Raw genomic sequence first — 18,971 nt, forward strand, 5'->3', positions numbered from 1 at the left:
AACAACAACTGTTAATGGAAATAACAGACTGTGAAGTAACAAGTAAGGTGAAATATTTGGGAATTGAACTGACTGCAAAGAACATAGATCTATTCAAAAATAACTATGAAAAATTATGGACTCAGATTGAGCAAGATCTGATTAAATGGAATAGACTGAATTTGTCATGGTTGGGAAGGATTGCAGCAGTTAAGATGAACGTGTTACCAAGAGTAATGTTTTTGCTACAGACAATACCAATTATCCGAGACTCTAAGCAGTTTGAAAAATGGCAGAGGAAAATATTAGATTTTGTTTGGGCAGGCAAGAAGCCTCGAGTGAAAATGAAAGTCTTACAAGATGCAAAAGAAAGAGGCAGAATGCAACTGCCCAATCTAAGACTTTACTATGATGCAATCTGCCTAGGGTGGTTGAAAGATTGGATGATGCTGAAGAATAAGAAATTATTGGCCCTAGAGGGATATAAAAAAATATTTGGATGGCATGCATACCTATGGTATGATAAAGTAAAAGTGAACTCTATGTTCTTACATCATTACATATGGAGAAGCCTATTTGCAACTTGGAAGAAGTACAGAGATTATTTACAAGAAGGAACCCCCCTATGGGTGGTTCCATATGAGGTAATAGATCCGAGAGCTGTCGATACTGAGCAACAGTGTTTAACGTATAAGGAGATAACCCGAATAGAATCTTCTAAACTTAAAATAAAGACACAGGACGAGCTATCACCAAACTATGATTGGTTTCAGTACAGACAGATCAGAGATCTCTACAATTCAGACTGTGCAAAGGGAGGCATAAGAACAGAAAATTCGGAACTAGAGCAGACACTTTTAAAAGAGGACAAGAAGGAAATTTCCAAGGTATACCAAGTACTGCTGAAATGGTATACTGAAGATGAAATAGTTAAAGTACAAATGGTGAAGTGGGCCATAAATTTCAATAAAGAAATAACAATGGAGGCATGGGAATACTTGTGGAAGAATACAATGAAGACTACGACGTGTACTAATATTAAAGAGAACATTTACAAAATGATTTATCGTTGGTACATGACACCAAAGAAGATTGCGCTAGGGAATCTGAACACTTCTAACAAATGCTGGAAATGTAAAATACATGAGGGTTCCCTGTATCATATGTGGTGGACGTTTGAGGTAGCTAGGCAGTACTGGGGGGAAATAATAAGAGTAATAAGTGAGATTTTACAATTTCAAATTAATAAGAACCCAGAACTCCTGCTACTGAACTTGGGAATGGAGGACATTCCAGCTCAACACAGGACATTGTTATTTTACATGACAGCAGTGGCTAGACTTTTGTATGCGCAAAAATGGAAAGTACAAGAAGTGCCAACTATTGAGGATTGGATTTACAAATTGCTGTATATGGCGGAAATGGATAAAATGACAAGAAAATTGAGAAACCTTGACCCAGGACAGTTCAACACAGACTGGGAGAAGCTGAAACAATATTTGGTGAAGAAATGGGAGGTGGGAGGAGAACTGTGGCAGTTTGAGAACTATTGAAACATAATAAAATGCAGAGGGGGGTGACTTTACCGGGGGGCGGAGAGGCAAATGAGAATTTCTAAGCAGCTACCTTGTTAGATTGTTATATATAGAATAATACATAGAATATTGATAGAAAATAATTAACTATAAGGACTGACTAACTAATACTATTTTTGGTAAAAATTGTATAATGTACTAAATTGAATAAGTCTACCTGAAGATATATATGGGTCAAATTGATTGATAACTTTTGATGATAGTTATATAGATGTATAATCAAAGTAGAATAAAAATAATAATACAATTAAATATAACTAAAGCAGAATGAAGATAAGATATGCAGAAAAAGTAACATATAGAGTATAAGTTAAATTGGTTGACTTATATGAATGTATGGTTTATATGGTTTATGGTTTATAGAAATATTATGAAAAAATGGGACAAATTGTTTGTCTAACATGGAAGAAGGGACTTAAAGATAGGGTACAGAGTATTAAAAATAGTTAAAGAATTATTGCTTAGAATAAAGGGAAAGTATATGTTTGTTAGATAGATGAATTTAAAATGAGTAAGGGAAAAGGGACAAAGGGTTGGAAAACTGTTGGAAGACTACAAAAAGGGGGGGAAAGGGAGGGGGTTAGAAATTGGGAAATGGAATTGATTGTAATGTGAGATTAAATGATTCTAATCCAATAAAAATTTTACTAAAAAAAAAAATGTTACATACCCATAAATATTATAACTGGATTTAAAGTAGTTAAATGCTGCAGCGAAGCACGGGCATCAAGCTAGTACTTTTATAAACTCAAGTGCCTTAAAACCAGGAATTTTATCCGCTTGTCAGTGTGGTTCTTTCTCCTAGTACCTTCCTTACCAGCTGTTTTCTTGCCCTTGTCCAGTCCTGTTGCTTGCTGAAGTATGCTACAAATTCCAGGCAGAAGCACAGTGCACAGAGGTTATATATAAGCTGCATGAAAGCTATTCCATCCAAAGCATGGGAATGAGGGAGAAGAAGGAAATTTTCTCAGATGTGTACTGTCTAGGAACCCACATCCACATGCATGTTTGCTGTTAGGATATACTAATATATGCTGGGAATCAGTCCTGTCCATATATTTGTAAAAAAGGGCCTGTGTAACCAGTTAGTTCCCAGTTAGCAACAAAGCTAAAGATCATCTACAGCTTTTAGTTCCACAGCCATCTTTCTGCAGTGTATCTACTCCCTGCTTCTGACACATTGCAGACTGGATTGTATGTATTAGTGATTGGTTGTTTTTCAGCACGGGTTGGAGTTAAATGGCCATATACATCCCATCGAACTCAGTATGGTGCAGTGGCTAAAATGTTGGCTTTGGCTGTGAAAAAACCCATACTGAATCCTCTGCTCAGACATGAAGCTCACTTTATTTGTTTATCAAAACATTTATACCAGACCTTTCCATATAGATCAAGGTGGCTTACAAAATCATTAAAATTTCCAAATTAAAAGCAAGATAACATCTCTCCCTCCCCCCCTTAAAAGATGCCTGCCTGTCATGGCCCAGTCTGGGCTCAGTGAGAGCGAGGACTCCTCCTCAGGAGGAGAGGGGCTTTGTGTAGCCAGCCAGGACTCCTCAGGAGAAGAGGAGCTTCATGTAGCCAGCCCTGACTCAGCAGAGGCTTGTAATCAGGAGCCACAGCTGCTGGCTAATTGGAGCCTACAGCCAGCAGCTGAAGCAGAGCCATCAGTACTCTCCAGCCCCAGCACCACAGGGGAAGCTCAGCCAGGGACTTCCAGCACCACAGGGGAAGCTCAGCCAGGGACTTCCACAGGGGAAGCTCAGTCAGGGACTGCCAGCACCACAGGGGAAGCCCAGCCAGGGGCTTCCACCCTCCCAGGTTCACCCACGCATAAAGAACGCCGCAGACAAAGGCTGAGGATGGAGCTGCAGGAGAAACGGCGCAGTGCTCGTCTCCTGAGCCGACGCCAGCTGCTGGAGAGCAACGATGAGTAGCATCAGGATGGAGCCCCAGCAGCTGGCTGAAAACCATGCCTGGCTATAAAAGCTAGTCAGGAGCGACAGCCAGGCATGGAAGCAATGTGTCTACTGCCTGTAACCACTCTGTGTTCCGTGGACCTTGCCCGTGCCTACTGTTGGACCTGACACTATCAGTAACTGACCTTGGACTGTGCCTGACCTTGCTCTTGGACTCTGGACTCACTTCTGGCATTAGCTTGTGCTCTGACCACTGCTTTGACTTGGCTTTTGGCTCCTGAAGCTCCCCCTGGACTTGGTGTTGAGGTTTGGACTTGAACCACCCTGCTTGAGCTGGCCTAGCCCGTGACACTGCCCTTCATACCCTTTCAAAAGCCCTGACACACAAATACGCCTTGCAGTGCCTCCTGAAGCTCTCCAAGGAGGAGGCTCCCCTCACCTCCTCAGGGGGCCTATTCTACAGAGTAGGGGCCATGATGAAAAAGACCCTTGTCATCTTGGCCAAGTCACGGTCTCTCAGATTAACCTACCACAAATGCCACCCCATCCAACTTTTCACTGATAGAAACAGGAATAGTCCTGCGTATTTGTTGCAACTGCCTGGAGGTATACTCATTGTAGAAGGCATTTCTCTTTCTATTGTAGGCTGTGCTGATTCTGCAACAGCCATTCCTGTGCTGACTTCTGAAGCTGATATATTAGTAAATTAACAAGAAATGTTTTATTTTTTAAAATTAAGAATGTTCAGTAAAATGTTTAATCTTACAATAAAGGTGATTGTGTTTATGATAGAATGAGAATGGGACCAGGAAAGGAGAAATCACATTCCTCTCCCCAGATCTGGATCACCCTCCCCTTCCCAGTTAGGGTTGCCAAATCCAGCTTCAGCTTGCAGGTTCTGGCTCATTTCTCCTTTCCTCACATCTGGTTCTTCCCACAACCTCCTCCTACTGCTGACTGGCTAGAGTTGCCGTTTCCAGGTGAGTCCTGGAGATCTCCCAGAATTATAACTTATCTCCAAACCACAAAGATCAGTTCACTTGGAGAAAATGGTTGCGTTAAAAGGTGGAGTCAGTGGTATCATATCCCACCAAAGTCCCTCCCCTTGCTAAACCTGCTCTCCCCAGGCTCAACCCCCAAATCTCCAGGAATTTCCCAACCCACAGTTGGTAACCATATCAGACGTCTTGTCTTGGGTATGATTTTGCATACCACTGATATCCAGATTACAGAGGGGGTCAGTCTCAATGCCTATATTTGCATAGATGTTGCTATTAACTTTGGGTGTGTGTTAACCCCCAAATTAGCATTTTTCTTAATAAGATTTTTCTCTCAACCTGAGTGTGTGGCCAGGAAACAATACACTGACATTTTATGTGTGTAGACAATAAAAATGAATTGGCTTAATTTCAGTTCAAATTAGATCACAAATAGTTATATGTTCTTATATTTAACAGTTCAAAATGAGCTTCACCTCTACAAAACGCAGTAGTGTGTGAAATTTCAGCAACCATCTTTCAACTTCCCACCACCACCACGCAGGAAAGGGGACTGAAACTTCAAGAATAGCAACTATATCCCCCCCCCCAAGACCCCTAGGTAATAAAAATGTTTGTAAAGATATCTCCAAAATGCAAAGTGTTGTCAAAAGAAAGAAATATTTACCATATTTTTATTTATTTAAAATATGCATGTCCCTTCTTATCCTCTTAGACTCAAATTGGCATACTATTCCAGTAAGTAGGGACACATGGAATATATCACCATACATTGTTGAGAAGATGAAACAGGATGACACAGAACTATTTCCATGTGACTCAGAACTATTTCTATTGTAAGTTCTGGCCCATTATTCATCTAACAAGAAAGGAGAAAAATCACAAATGGTACCCTAAAATAAGTATTTGCTATATTTTGATGAAAGGTCACTCTGATCCTCAGGAGCATTTACTATTTACAGTGCAAGTAAAAGTGCAAACTCCCTAAGGGGGAAAAATCTTGTTTTCTTATATAGTCCTCTAGAATATATAGCAGTTACACCTAATGAAGAGAGTGATCTTGAAATGCTTTAGGATAACTTTATTTTGAATTACCTTTTGTGATTTCCTGTACAGGTGCCCTCCCTTTTTTATTGGTCCATTACTTCATCTATCAGCATGCAGGAAAATAAAGAATCTCAGCTCTGTCCAAGGGAGGAATTCACTGGTATAAGCAATTCCAGAATACTCCTTTCTGCCACTATACATCAAGAGGCAGAAAGTTTGCAAGATGTAACCAGCAAGTACTAAGGTAATTTATGGGAGGCTACTCCATAAATTTGGGAGGGCAGCATGGTATGGCTGATCTTCTCAGATCTCAGAAGGTAAGCAGGGTTGGTACTTAGACAGGAAACCATGGCCTACCCTTAGTCTTTGGTTGCTTGAGTTAGGATTAAATTAAATTTCCCTAACAGAACACTAGTCTATTAGCTAATGACCAGTGAACACTCTGTTCTTGTTACTAACTGAGACACAAATAGATACAACAGTGGCACACTCCCCTCTTTAAATGAAGGTCTGCATCTATTGTATATAAAGGGAGAGGGGAACAAAGGGGAAATGATATTCATTGGACTTCATGTCTTTGCATGAGGATTTATACAGTTATTGTACAGAGACTGACACATGCTTTTGCCAGCATTACTGATAGTATCAGCTGCCACAAACCCTGCTACAGCTGCCCTACATGTAAGCACAGCTTAAGCCTAAAGATCCCCATGATACAATAGTGGCAACTTTGAGCAATCAAAGAACCAGGTCACTTCATCACCAAACATGCCCCTCTAGAAGAATCTAAGGATAAGAACACACACATCTTCCGTTAACGAGAAAAGACAAACAAAAATAGGTGCTTCTCTCTCTTTTTTAACAGGTTAATAACAGTGTTGCCTCTCCCCTTTCAAACCATGCTGGTTTCACTGTCCTCTCTCGCCTTCCTGCGCAGCCCCAGTTCAAATCAGCAACCCACATAGGTGTAAACTATCATTAGAAGATGCTTGAAGATCCATGATTTCTATCACATCACGTTAGATCCTTAAAATGTTTTTTTTTTAATAGATGCATCCTCGCCACACAAGCTCACCAGAGATTTCAGATACATAGCTACAGTGGTGAAACTGCTGCACCCTGCTCTGGTCACCAAGAAAATTGGCTCAAGCAATCTTCCCAAGATACATTGAATGTATAATAATCAAAATTTGGAATGTGGCCCTTTTCACACTACTTACTTGCTTCCGAAACATCGCGAAATGTAGGGCAAAAAACGCAGAAAATAGCGTCTTCTCACAAGAGTTTTGTGCGATGTCGCACAAAACTCTCACGAGAAGACACTATCTTCCGCATTTTTTGCGCTACATTTTGCGACGTTTCGGAAGCAAGTAAGTAGTGTGAAAAGAGCCTGTGTCCGTTGAGTAAACCTTTAGACTCACAAGCTACAGAATCTACAGTGAGAAGTCTATTGATTCTCCAGAATTGCACAAATAATGGAAGAGAACATTGTTCATGAAAAGCTATTAAATGTATTATCTTTTTTCTTATGTTGATTTGCAAGGTTCTCCTCTTCCAAATCACAGGCATGCAGAGGAAACTTGCATTCCTTCATTCTGCAAATGCAAAGCTCATTTGCTTTAGCTCAGGGTCAGACCCTTCCAACACTGCTCTAAAGAAATGCATTCCAGCAGGAAGAACCGTAGCTGAACTCACGTGCAGCTACCACATTGTTTCTACTAAGAATTATGTCTGCCAGGAATCCAGCTTTCCTGCTGCTGAGAAATGGCCCACAACTTCTCGCCCAACAGGCTTTGCAGTATCTTTCACTGGGAGGGTAGGGTTTAGAGGATTTTGTACTGAGCAGAGAAGATCATAGTAATAGGGGAAGCAGATAAGCAGAAAGCTTCACTATGTTCTAGAGCCTCTGCTAATGCCAGGCTGAGTGTAATGCTCCCCACTTGTATGCTATAAAATTGCAGTCTCTCCAAAACATACCCAACATGGAACTGGAGGTGACCCTGGAAAGTACCCGTCCTCAGGGCCGGTGCCTGGGTTTCTGATGCCTGAGGCGAGATGCCTACTTGCACCCCTCCCCCCGCTAACCAATTTTAAAAAACAGAAGAAATGTAGGAAAAATGAAAAGCACAAAACTTGAAACTTTTTACATTTTTATTTAATTTTTATTTCTTATTTTAAATTTTAATTTTTTAAATAAGTGTGAGAATAACAACAATCTTTTTTTTATTGTGAACCAAAAATCTATTTTGTGAGCAGAAACAATGACTTGCATTGAAGTTTTGAGCACACCTCCTTTTGTGTGTGTGTGTGTAAAAAAGTTTCCCTCTCTCTTCCCACCCCTCTCTGAACCCAGAGACTCTTGGCAGTAGACGGAGGGCTTCTCTTACAGGGCCTGCTTGGAGGAGAGAGATGTTTGGAAGGGGGAGACTGAGCTGAAGCCTTCTCTTTTTCTCCGACCCTCTCCAAGCCTTAAAATAATGATCACCTTTGTCAGAGATCCCTTTCCAGAACTACCCTCCATGCTCATCCTTCTCCCCTACCCTTGGGTTTGAAGTGAACGGCAGCTGACAGCTAAACATGTGGTGTATAAATATTGAAATAAACTATTGGGGAGAGGGTAAAGGTGGGGTGATATATGTAAACTAGAGAATGAGAGAAGGAAGGTGAAAAAGAGGGGGCACAGTGTGGGGTGCTGCTCTGCTGGAGTGAAGGGGGAGCAGCATTGAGATCAGAGAATAGCAAGGGGGAGGGAGAACGAAAGGGAGAAGGGGGAGGAAAGTAATAGAATTTAAAACAACAACTTTAAACCCAACAACAGTGATTTGCTCCTACCTGTTGCACAGGGACTGGAAGGGAATTGTGTGTGTCTCACCTCACTTCCTCCTTCCTCTGTGGCAGTGCACACACAACCAGCCACTCTTTCCACCAAAAGTAACCCCCCCACACTCAAAAGCCTGAGGAAAGGTGAGAAGTAGAATTGATGCCAGCTGGGGAGGACGAAAGAGATGTACTACAAGGAATGACAGGATTGCCCACTGGAAATAATGGGTGAGGCTTGAAGGCCCATTGGAGAAAATGGGAGCCAGGAATGCCAATTTACTTGCATGGACTACGGGCCAAGCTACACATGACGAATGACACTTGAACAGCAAGTGGATTGAGTGGAGGGCAAGTGAACAGGGAGAAATACACTTGCTGTTCAAGTGTCATTCGTCATGTGTAGCTTGGCCCTACATTGAAAAGCATTACAACACAAAAAAAGAGCAAGAGTCCAGTAGTGAAGAAGTGAGCTGTGGTTCATGAAAGCTCATACCCCACCACAAATTTTATTAGTCTTATGGGTGCTACTGGACTCTTGCTTTTTTTTACTGCTACAGACAAACATGGCTACCCATCTTGATCTATCAACACAGGCCCCAGAGCAGAATGATAGTCACTGGGAGAAGAATCAGTGGTCTGAGACTGGAATGGCAGTGGGTGTGGAATGACAGGGGGTGTCATTCCTGTCCCAGAGCCCTGACCCTATTCCCAGAAGCAGTCATTCGACTCTTCGACCTGTCATTCCAGTCCCTGAGCACAGGTTCTATTCCTAGGGGCTGCCATTCCACTCTGGGGCTGTCATTCCAGTCCAAGAACACTTCTGCTACTCTCAGGGGCTGTCATTCCATTATGGTGCCTGTAATTCCACTCCAAGAATGCTTCTCTACTACCAGGGGCTGTCATTCCACTGTGCAACCTGTCATTCCTTCCCAGAGCACAGATTCTGCTCTGAGGGGCTGTCATTGCACTCTGGGAGTTGTCATTCCAGTCCCAGAACGCTTCTTCTACTCCCAGGGGCTGTCATTGCACTGCACTTTTGGGGGCTGTCCTTCCAGTCCCAGAGCACTGAGCCTATTCCAAGGACTGTCATTCCACTCTGAAACCAGTCCTTCTGGTCCTGGAGCAAAACTCTATAGCTAGGGACTACCATTGCACTCTGGGGGCTGTCATTCCACTCCCAGAGTATTCCATCTGGTCCCAGAGACCTTTATGGAAAATCCATTCCACATTTTTTTGCAACTTTTTTTGTGTTGTGATGCATTTCAATGGAGCCCAGGCAAGTAAATTGGCATCCCTGGCTCCCATTATCTCCAATGGGCCTTCAATCTTCTCCTATTATTTCCAATGGGCAATCCTCCTGTCATTCCTTTTAGTACATGGGTGGGGGGGAGCAAGAAAGAAAGGAGGGAGCAAGCGGGACAAAGGGTCAGATGGGAGCTTGCTGCTCCCCAGCCAGCTAGAGCGTCTCTTGCTCACTTAAAGAGAGAGAGAGAGAGAGTAGAGGAGGGGGGAAAGGGCAGAGAGAGAACTGTCCCCGCTGATGGGGCTGAACTCGAAGCTCCTCAGGCGCAGGCTGAGCGGGAAGACAGGGCTGCCCTTCTGCACTCCAGAAGAAATGCCTTGCACCAAGAGAGGAGAATTCCTGCACGAGTGCATGGGAGCGCGCACACTGCAGGGCACGCCAGTTGTTGGGAGGCCAGCATGGCACCTCCTTCAGACTTCAACGCCCGAGGTGGGGGCCAGCTCCAGCTCAATGGAAGCGCCAGCCCTGCCTGTCTGTATCTATAAACATGAGAACGAAAGCCCTCCTTACTTGCTTTCTGAAATGGTACAGCCCAGAACTGTTTAACCACTTGATGAGCTGTTTCGGATAGACTAGTGCTGACTGTACTGTTCCAGATGAATCACCAACAAAAAGCATAGTTTATCTTTCTCTGTGTTCTTGATGTTTTATATCACAGAGCATGGATAATTTCTGGTTTCAAGAGGGAATGTTTCCCCCCTGCTTTTACTTAAAGGAAGGTCTTTTTCCCTTGTATACACTGAATCTGTGTCATTCCTTTTTCAGGCCTAGTGTTGTCCATCAACCACTGGGACACCCACATGGTCCCACAAATTACAGGATCCTCTGCTAGGACTGCTCTGAAAATACCCTGCCATCACAAATTATCCTAAAATGAATTGTTTTAAAAATAGACTCTGAAATGACTGTTCCCCATCTCCTGTAGAGAGATTTGCTGGTAAGAAGGAAAGCCACTTAAGCCTTCCACACGTGCCAATGAGCCCGGCTGATGGCAACGGCTTCCACTCTGTCTACACCCAAACCAAAGTACCAGGAAAGGCATTGAGTTTTGTGCTTCCAGAATCAGCAATCTTAGAGTCCTGCTGAGCTGCTGTCTATAGCTTGCCAGAGAGAAAATGGATAAACCAACATTTTGAATTAGGTCTACTTCTCTGAGTTTTGCTTAAACTCTTTTCCAGGCTGATAGCAAAAGGTAAGGCCTGAAAACATAAACAATTGCAAAGAAAGCAACTTTAATTATAATAAATATTACACATTTCATCCTGTAGTCTGAGCTTGTCTGTGTGCTCTTATTTCATGCAGGCACAAAATTATCATCTTCCTGAGAATCCCAGCTTTGATTTCTTTAAAAAAAAAAAGCAATTTCCTAGCCCTTATAAAAATATGTGTGGGATCATGTGGGGCAATGCTTGGTAAAACCTCAGCAGTCAGAACACTTGCTGAACAATAATTCCAGTTCTTACGGTCAAGGCCTTGTCCTTTTATATATTTTTTTCAATATTTATATCCCACATTTCCCTCTGAAAAACAGAGGCCTATGGAGGTTCACATAATAGGCAAAGCATAAAAAAATACATTTGAAAAAAAACCAACAAAACATAATCCTAATGAAATCTAAAACAAAAACTGCCCATAATTCACCATGCAGTGAAATAACATTTAGACAAAGTCTCTGAAATAATGCTGCCTCCTATTTTTTTTTTCTGAAGATCAGGAAGGAAGGAGGACTCCTAACATCCATTCCATAGAACTAGGGTGATGATTTAAAAAGCCTGTGATCAGACAATAGATGAATGTAGGGAAAACTATGATGGCCCTTTGACTGTGTGGGTCATGAAGAATTTTAAAGGTAAAAATCAGCAATAGATTGAACCCTGAAACAAATAAGCAACCTTGGAGCTATTTTTAAGATTAGTATTATATGATCACATTTGTAGCCTTAAAACAGCAGATATGTCTTCTCATTTTGTGTAAATAAAATATTCATCTTTAAGGACAGCACCACGTAGAGCACTTTGTAGTAGTTTAATCTCAGGATTACAGCAGCATGGATCAATGAGGCCAGATTGGCTGAGTTTACAGGGAAGATGATTTCTGCACAAGATGTAACTGAAAAAGCACTCCCAACATCACCAACATGTTCCTTTAAGAACAAAGATACATCAAAGAGCTTTCTTAAACTGTTTATATCATCAATAAGTATCCAAAATTGAGAGGGGAATCTCCTCTAGAACATTAGCCTAACCAACCAGCTTCTTTTCCATAATAAATAGATTCAGTTTTAGCTTGTTCTCCCTCAACTTCTTGACTGCAGCATCCAAGCACGTATTCAGGAAGATGAAGAAAACCACAGCTGGAGTTAGTTAACAAGATAAAGCATTGCTTGGGACCATACTGTTGACATCCAGTCCCAAAGTTGCAGACGATTTCATTCAAAGCTCTAACACAGATATTTAAAAGCACTCTGGGAAGGACAAGGCCTTACAGAGAACACAATAGGGCAGACCCCACATTGTTGAGTCAGCATTTCCAATGGCTGCTATTTGAATTCTACCTAATAGACCATCACAGTGATGTTTCCATAATCTTAACTCCTAACTTCAGATGTCTCTAAAGAATGCCATAGTGTTAAAGATAGTTTCAGGGAAGTAGCTGTGTTGGTCTGTAGAAGCAAGATTTAGTTCAGTAACACCTTAAAGACCAACCAGATTTCCAGAGCCAAGGCTCCCTTCATATTAAAGGTTGCAGAAAGACCTAGCAGAACCAAGAAGGATCCATTACCCTTGTCCAATTGCAACCACAGGTCATCCACAAGAGCAACTAATACTCTCTTGGTTCTGAAACCAGGCCTGAAGCCAAATGGAAGTAGATCAAGTGCAGATGTGTCATTCTTGATCTTCTGAGGTAGTTCTTTCACTATCTAGCTCCTTGCTGTCCCCCATATTTAGAAGACGCAGAATCAATTAAGCAAAATAAGAGGAAATTATGCAAATCTATACTTAATTTGTATGATGTATACAATTCCAATTTTTTTGGCATAGCAGAAAGCAGGTACAGCTCTACAATATGGTCAGGACAGTAAGTTGTCTGCAATGTCTGCGTAGAGCTTAATTTGAGCAGAAGAGGGCAACCCCATTTCCAACATGAGCAGATCTAACTGTGTTTTCTTAAGCAAGGAAATAGGAAAAATGTTAAAGCAAAAACGGCTTCTGTGCAGTTTGCTAGTCTTCAGGACAAATCCACCTGGGTATATATGCGCAAACTGCAAAGAACTTCCTTTGGTATTTTGACATTTTATGAGGCAGTAGGCCAAAAAAGATTTCAGGATCTAAACAAGCTGTTCCTGGCTAGTTCCAGGTAAATCACATCATTACTTCTTGATTGATTTATGAACATATAGGACATTTTAGAAAACCCAGACTGAACAGCAACATGGTGAGAAGAAGAAAGCTAGATTTCTGTGTCTAACTGCATCCTGTTTCATTGAATCCTAGCCCACCTGGAGGTTTGCTCAGGCATGTCTGGATTCAGCTAAATTTCAAAATGGATATTTTAATAAAGATCTTTACAAAAATTCTGCATGCCATCAGTTTTCTCCTCTGTATGGTGAGAAGTTCTCTGGTTTGCCCAGTATAAGCAGATAGTTCTAGAAATTTCCAGCCACAGAAAGCGAACAACTTTGAGAAATCCACACCACTTAAAATATAGTAATTTTTAGTGAAAGACCAGTGTGCTGGACAAGATCCAGGATGGAAACACCCAGTTAGTACATCGAATAACTGTAAGGTAGGGTCTCCCCCCCCCCTTTGAACTGAGGGTTAGTGACTCTTGCTGTGAGTCATAAAGCCAAAAACTGTTTAGTCTGTTATATAGACCCTGATTCGGTAAACAAGGTCATTGTTAAGCCTGGTATATTTTTTCTTATATATGAGGTCTGTTTTTGTGGAAATGGTTAAAGCAAAGGAAACCAAATTCAATTTACCTTCTTTACCAATGTTCTTTATGAACAGGGAAATAAAAAAAAATACTGTCAAAGAAGGTAAACTGTAATGGTCTTTCTTCAGTTTGTGGAAATTTATTCCCTTGCCCAGCTTCCTTTTCCTTGTTAAAAAGAACACGCAGAGTATTTCCAGGGGTTAAATGCCCTTTGTGGGCTATGGTCTCCTGCCTAAATGCCCTACTAAGCAGGCTTGCAGCTTTCTGTTCCTCCCATAGGGGTAGGACTAATTAACAGGGAGGACAGTTTCCTAGTTTTAGCACACCTTTTTCAAACTGCTAATGAAAAATGCATTCCCTGAAAACATGTAACTCAAAGGATTGGAATGGGGATCCTGCTGTTGTACCATCCACCTATTTTACCAACATGGTCTCTGGCTGAGCTGACAAAGGTGGTCTCAGACTTAACGCTGAGGACTCCAAGGATGATTGTCCTTGGGGACTTCAGCATATGTTCCGGGACTGCCTTGTCGGGTCAAGCTCAGGACTTAATGGCCACCATGACAAGTATGGGTTTGACTCAGATTATGACAAAGGACATATGCTGGACCCTCATTTCTGCACTGAGCACCTTGCTGCTGATCTGAATAGGGAGCCGGAGGTTTGGCTCTTGTTGTGGTCAGATTACTATCTTCTGAAGGCAGGGTTGAGTTTGCTGCCTACTACCTGCAGGGGCAGTGGACTGGTTTGGATGTTCTGCCCTTGGAGATTAATGGATCCTGTTGGTTTCCAGGCAGCTGTGGAGAGTTTTGAGAGCCTCCCCAGTGACATTGTGGAGGCCCTGGTAGCTGCATGGAACGTTGGCTGGGGCCATAAAGAGAGCTGCTCTTTGGTGTCCTCTTCCACAGTCTGCAAGGGCCCCAGCTCCTTGGTTTACCAGGGAGCTGGGTGATTTGAAGTGGAAGGGAAGATAATTAGAGTGATGCTGAATGAATCAACCAGAACACATCACAGAGCCCATTTGCAGGTCTATGAGGTGGTGGTGGTGGTGGTGGTGGTTGCTAAGAAGACATTCTTCTCTGCCATCATTGCATCAGCAGAATCTTGTCCAACTTAATTGTTTAAAGTGGATCATAACTTGGTAACACCTAAGTCTGACCTTGCCAGCCATGAAAATTTGGGTCCTAGCTGTGATGCTTTGACAAGCTTCTTTGCTGACAAAGTCTCTTTCATCAGTTTTGACTTGGAGGTCAAGTTGAAAGCAGAACCAATACCTGAGGGGTCAGAAGCAACCACGTCCTTTTGTTATGGATAGTTTCAGATTCATTCTGCCTATGGATGCTGACCCAGTCCTCAGGAGTGTCAGAGCCACCACTTGTGCTCTGGACCCTTGGCCATCCTGGCTTTGAAAATCTTGTCAAGAAAAAATATTGGAGCCAGTAGTGAAAATCATCAACTCCTCACTGATTGAGTGTACTCTCCCTAAACCTTTGAAGGAGGCAGTTATTATACCTCTTCTCAAAAAACCTTCATGGACTAGGGATGAGGTAGCCAATTACAGGCAAGTCTCCATTTTACATTTTCTAGAAAAGGTGATAGAGCATTTGGTGATGGAGCAACTCCAGGGCTGCACTGCACTGGAAAGTTCATGTACTGATGGGCTGCACATGTTTCTCCAATAGGACAAACAGTGTCCTACTGTGATCATTTCAGATCCGGAAAATCATGCTGGGGAAATCTTAATGCCTATCTCCCCATAAACTGTGGCCTCGATCAAAATCTTCCCTCTGCCATGCACCTGGAAACTGAGTTCTGAGGACAGAACACAGAGCCAGGACTGACTAGTGGAAAGCACAATACTAGTTAGGTCCAGAATGGGAATTTGAACCTGGGTTTTCCCACTTCTAGTCCAGCAGTCTGACCACTGCACCATGCGGTATCCTTTTTGGGGTTACAGCCATCATGTTACTGGACAACTCTGAGCAAGTCCATCTATTGAGCTAGTTCTTTTATCTTAGTCTAATGTATCTTACAGATTTGCTGTGAGGATAAAATGTTAGAGGAAAGGATATTGTATGCCCTCTCCCAAGCTCCTTGGTGGAATTGCAGAATAAAATGTGTGAGAAAGAAGAAGGGGCAAAGGATTTTCCAGGTTAGCTTAATTAGGAATTTGTATTTCCCACTTTATTTAATGAAGAACATCAGTTGTTATTTATAAAAATGTGTTAAAATGGATCAAATTAATTGCCTAGGGCCAAATTTAATTGTAGCGCAACTGTACTGAAGTCAGAGGAATGGGCAGTTTCTCTTTGCAAGCCAGATCCTCTGCTTTGAAGAACAATGGTCCATTGGAAGAGAACACACCCGTGTTGTTCCTGTCAGTGATCTCCCTCTCTTCTTTTAACAGTACTGTGGAATTTATGTCATTCCAGTATAATTTTTGGCATCTAGCATGCATTTTTCTTTTGCTTACCATTGGCATTCTCTTCTGTCTTGACTGGCATAAGGGGGCTCTGGGGGGCAGAGTCTCCGCTGAGGGAATAGCTGTGCTCTGCTTGGATGCCTGGAGTTGGGGGATCCAGGTCCATGTCTAGCAGTGGGTTCTTTTCTTCCAGAATGGGGTCATCAAAGAAGCTGTTGAATAGTTCATTGGAAAAATCCTCCATGTTCTCTGAGAAGTGATCAAAGGTTTCAGAGAAATGCTGTGAAAGGAACAATTGAAAAAAATAGCATTAATGTCACCTTCAGAACAGACAAGATGGCCTTCTACTAAACTGTATCTCAAGTCAGACATGGTAAGAGCCAAATTACTTGGATGAGAATCATATATTCATCTTTTATTCTTACTGTTCTCATAATTACAGAAAACTGGGCTTTTCACTTTAAAAAATGAACATGCCAAAGTCCACAAAGGTTATCTTGTACCATGAGTTAACTAACCTGTATGATGGGCTGTTATCCGCTCCCTCTCCTAATACTCTGTCTTTTCATCTCTTCCAGTTACACGGTTTTCCCTTGGTGACATCAATGACTGAGGATGTCATAATGACTAACTTGCCAGCATTGGTGTTACATATTTCCACTAATAAGAGAATCTTCCTAACGTTTTCTTTTATGCAGTTATCAGTGACAAGTGTCTTTTTAAAGAAAATATTTTTCTCTCATTTTTTGTTTTCACAGAAGTGGCAAAATAGGCAGCTGTCAGCAGTACTCCCTTGGGAGCCCCACAGTAAAATGCAGCATGCCTTATGGGGTATCGGTTTGTTACTCATACCTTGGCAGAAAATACATAATGGCACACATACGTAAGTCGATGATTGAACAGTTATACAAAATGGTGTTACTGGGTTACATGAAGCAAAGTCCTCAAGTGCATTGCACTGTGAGAAACATTGCATATGACCTTTTCTTTTAGGAACGGTCTCCATATTATGACTGCTATGGGAAATGCCGATTCTCCTATATAACTTGCAGACATCTTAGAATTATGATCACATGTCTTTAAACACCTAGAAACCTTGACTGGACCCCTGACGTGCACCTATAAGCACTAAATACTGCCTTAACAAAGTGATTAAGGAAGCCTGTTCCACTGAGGGACCACTCTGACAGGAAGTTCTTCCTAATGTGCTTTAATTTTAACCCATTGTTTCTGGTCCGACCCTCTGCCGCAACAGAAAACAACTCTGCTCCATCTTCTATGAGACAGCCCTTCAAATACTTGAAGACGGCTATCATGTTACCTCTCAGTTGCCTACTCTCCAGGCTAAACATACCCAACTCCTTCAACCTTTCCTCATAAGATTTGGTCTCCAGACTCTTCACCATCTTCATTGCCCTCCTTTGGACGCATTCCAGCTTGTTAACATCCTTCTTAAATTGTGGTGCCCAAAACTGTACACAGTACTCCAAATAAGGTCTAACCAGAGCAGAGTAAAGCGATACCATCACCTCACGTAATCTGGACACCATACTTCTGTTGATACAGCCTAAAATCACATTTGTCTTTTTAGCTACAGCATCACATTGCTGACTCATGTTCAGCGTATGATCTACTAAGACCCCTAGATACTTTTCATATGTACTATTGCCAAGACAGGTCTCCTTTATCCTATAAGTATGCCTTTAATTTTTCCTACCTAAACTTTATATTTCTCTCTGTTGAAATTCATTTTGTTTGTTTTAGCCCAGCCTGTCAAGATTACCTTGAATCTTGCTTCTGTCTTCTCCTGTGTTTGCAACCCCTCTCAGTTTAGTATCATCTGCAGATTTAATGAGCACCCCCTCTATTCCTTCATCCAAGTCATTTATAAAGTTGTTGAACAACACAGTTCCCAGAACATATTCCTGGGGCACTCCACTTTTCACTCCTCTCCATGAAGATGAGGAACATTTAGAAGCACTCTTTGGGTACAATCAATCTACCAGTTGCAAATCCATCTAACAGTATCCAAACCACATGTTACCAACTTTTCAACCAGATTATCACAGGCATGATTCAGCCTGAAATGAGCCTGCTGCAGGGCATATTTTGGCTTGAATTGGGCTGCTGTGGGCGCAGGAGTGCACCGTACCACCCAGGGGTGTGCCATGCTGTTGGGGGGGGGGTGCCTCAGGCAGGAGAATAGCATCCCTACCTCCATTGCCTGGCCCCATTGTTGCTGGGTGATTGCTAAGCGTGGCAGGGCAGGATGAGGGGGGGCTGTAAGCCTTGTTTTTGGGGTGTGCGGCCCTGGGGTTTTTGGGGTGTGCGGCCAGGAGGCGAATGGCGCGGGCGGCTTCCCAGCCCCGCACGCTGCCTCTGTTCCGCCCTGTGTGATGATGTCACCTAAGTGCACTGTGCGCGCGCATGAGGTCACCAGCCTAGGGTTGCCCTAGATCCGGCGCTGGTGTTGCACCAGGATGCCTTGCAGAAAGTTTGTAATGTGGGCATCATACAGACATCATTTTAAGCATGCCACTACGTGGTGGGCTTTCCTTCTTCGGAGGTAATTAAGGAGAGGCTAGATGGTCACCTGACAGAAATAATGATTCCATGACTCAATATGAATGTAGGCAGATCAGGAGAGGGAGATCATGAAGGGATAAGCCAGTGCTAGACTCTCATGGCCCTTTCTTATATACTCAGGGCAATGCCGATCGCCACTTTGGGGTCAGGAAGGAATTTTCCTTCAGGCCAGATTGGGTAAGGATCCTGGAGGTTTTTTGCCTTCCTCTGGGCATAGAGCAGAGGTCACTGCGGGAAGGGAGGGGCTGTGAATTTCCTGCATTGTGCAGAGGGATGGACTAGATGACCCTTGGGGGTTACTTCCATCTCTATGTTTCTGTCTTTATTTACCACTACCACCCCTTCCCCGGTCATCAGCTTTCCCTA

The 18,971-nt window shown here is 42.5% G+C and overlaps 1 protein-coding gene across 1 annotated transcript in view; it reads right to left on the reverse strand.

Annotated features, from left to right (window-relative positions):
- The window catches only part of CREB3L1 (cAMP responsive element binding protein 3 like 1), a 125,572-nt gene that overhangs the window by 43,853 nt on the left and 62,748 nt on the right, over positions 1 to 18,971 (reverse strand). The window contains exon 2 of the mRNA XM_054972687.1: positions 16,071 to 16,299. Coding sequence (XP_054828662.1) covers positions 16,071 to 16,299 — 229 coding nt within the window. The remainder of the gene's footprint in view (positions 1 to 16,070; positions 16,300 to 18,971) is intronic.

Source organism: Eublepharis macularius, chromosome 2 (assembly GCF_028583425.1).
Source record: "Eublepharis macularius isolate TG4126 chromosome 2, MPM_Emac_v1.0, whole genome shotgun sequence".
Taxonomy (NCBI): Eukaryota; Metazoa; Chordata; class Lepidosauria; order Squamata; family Eublepharidae; genus Eublepharis; species Eublepharis macularius.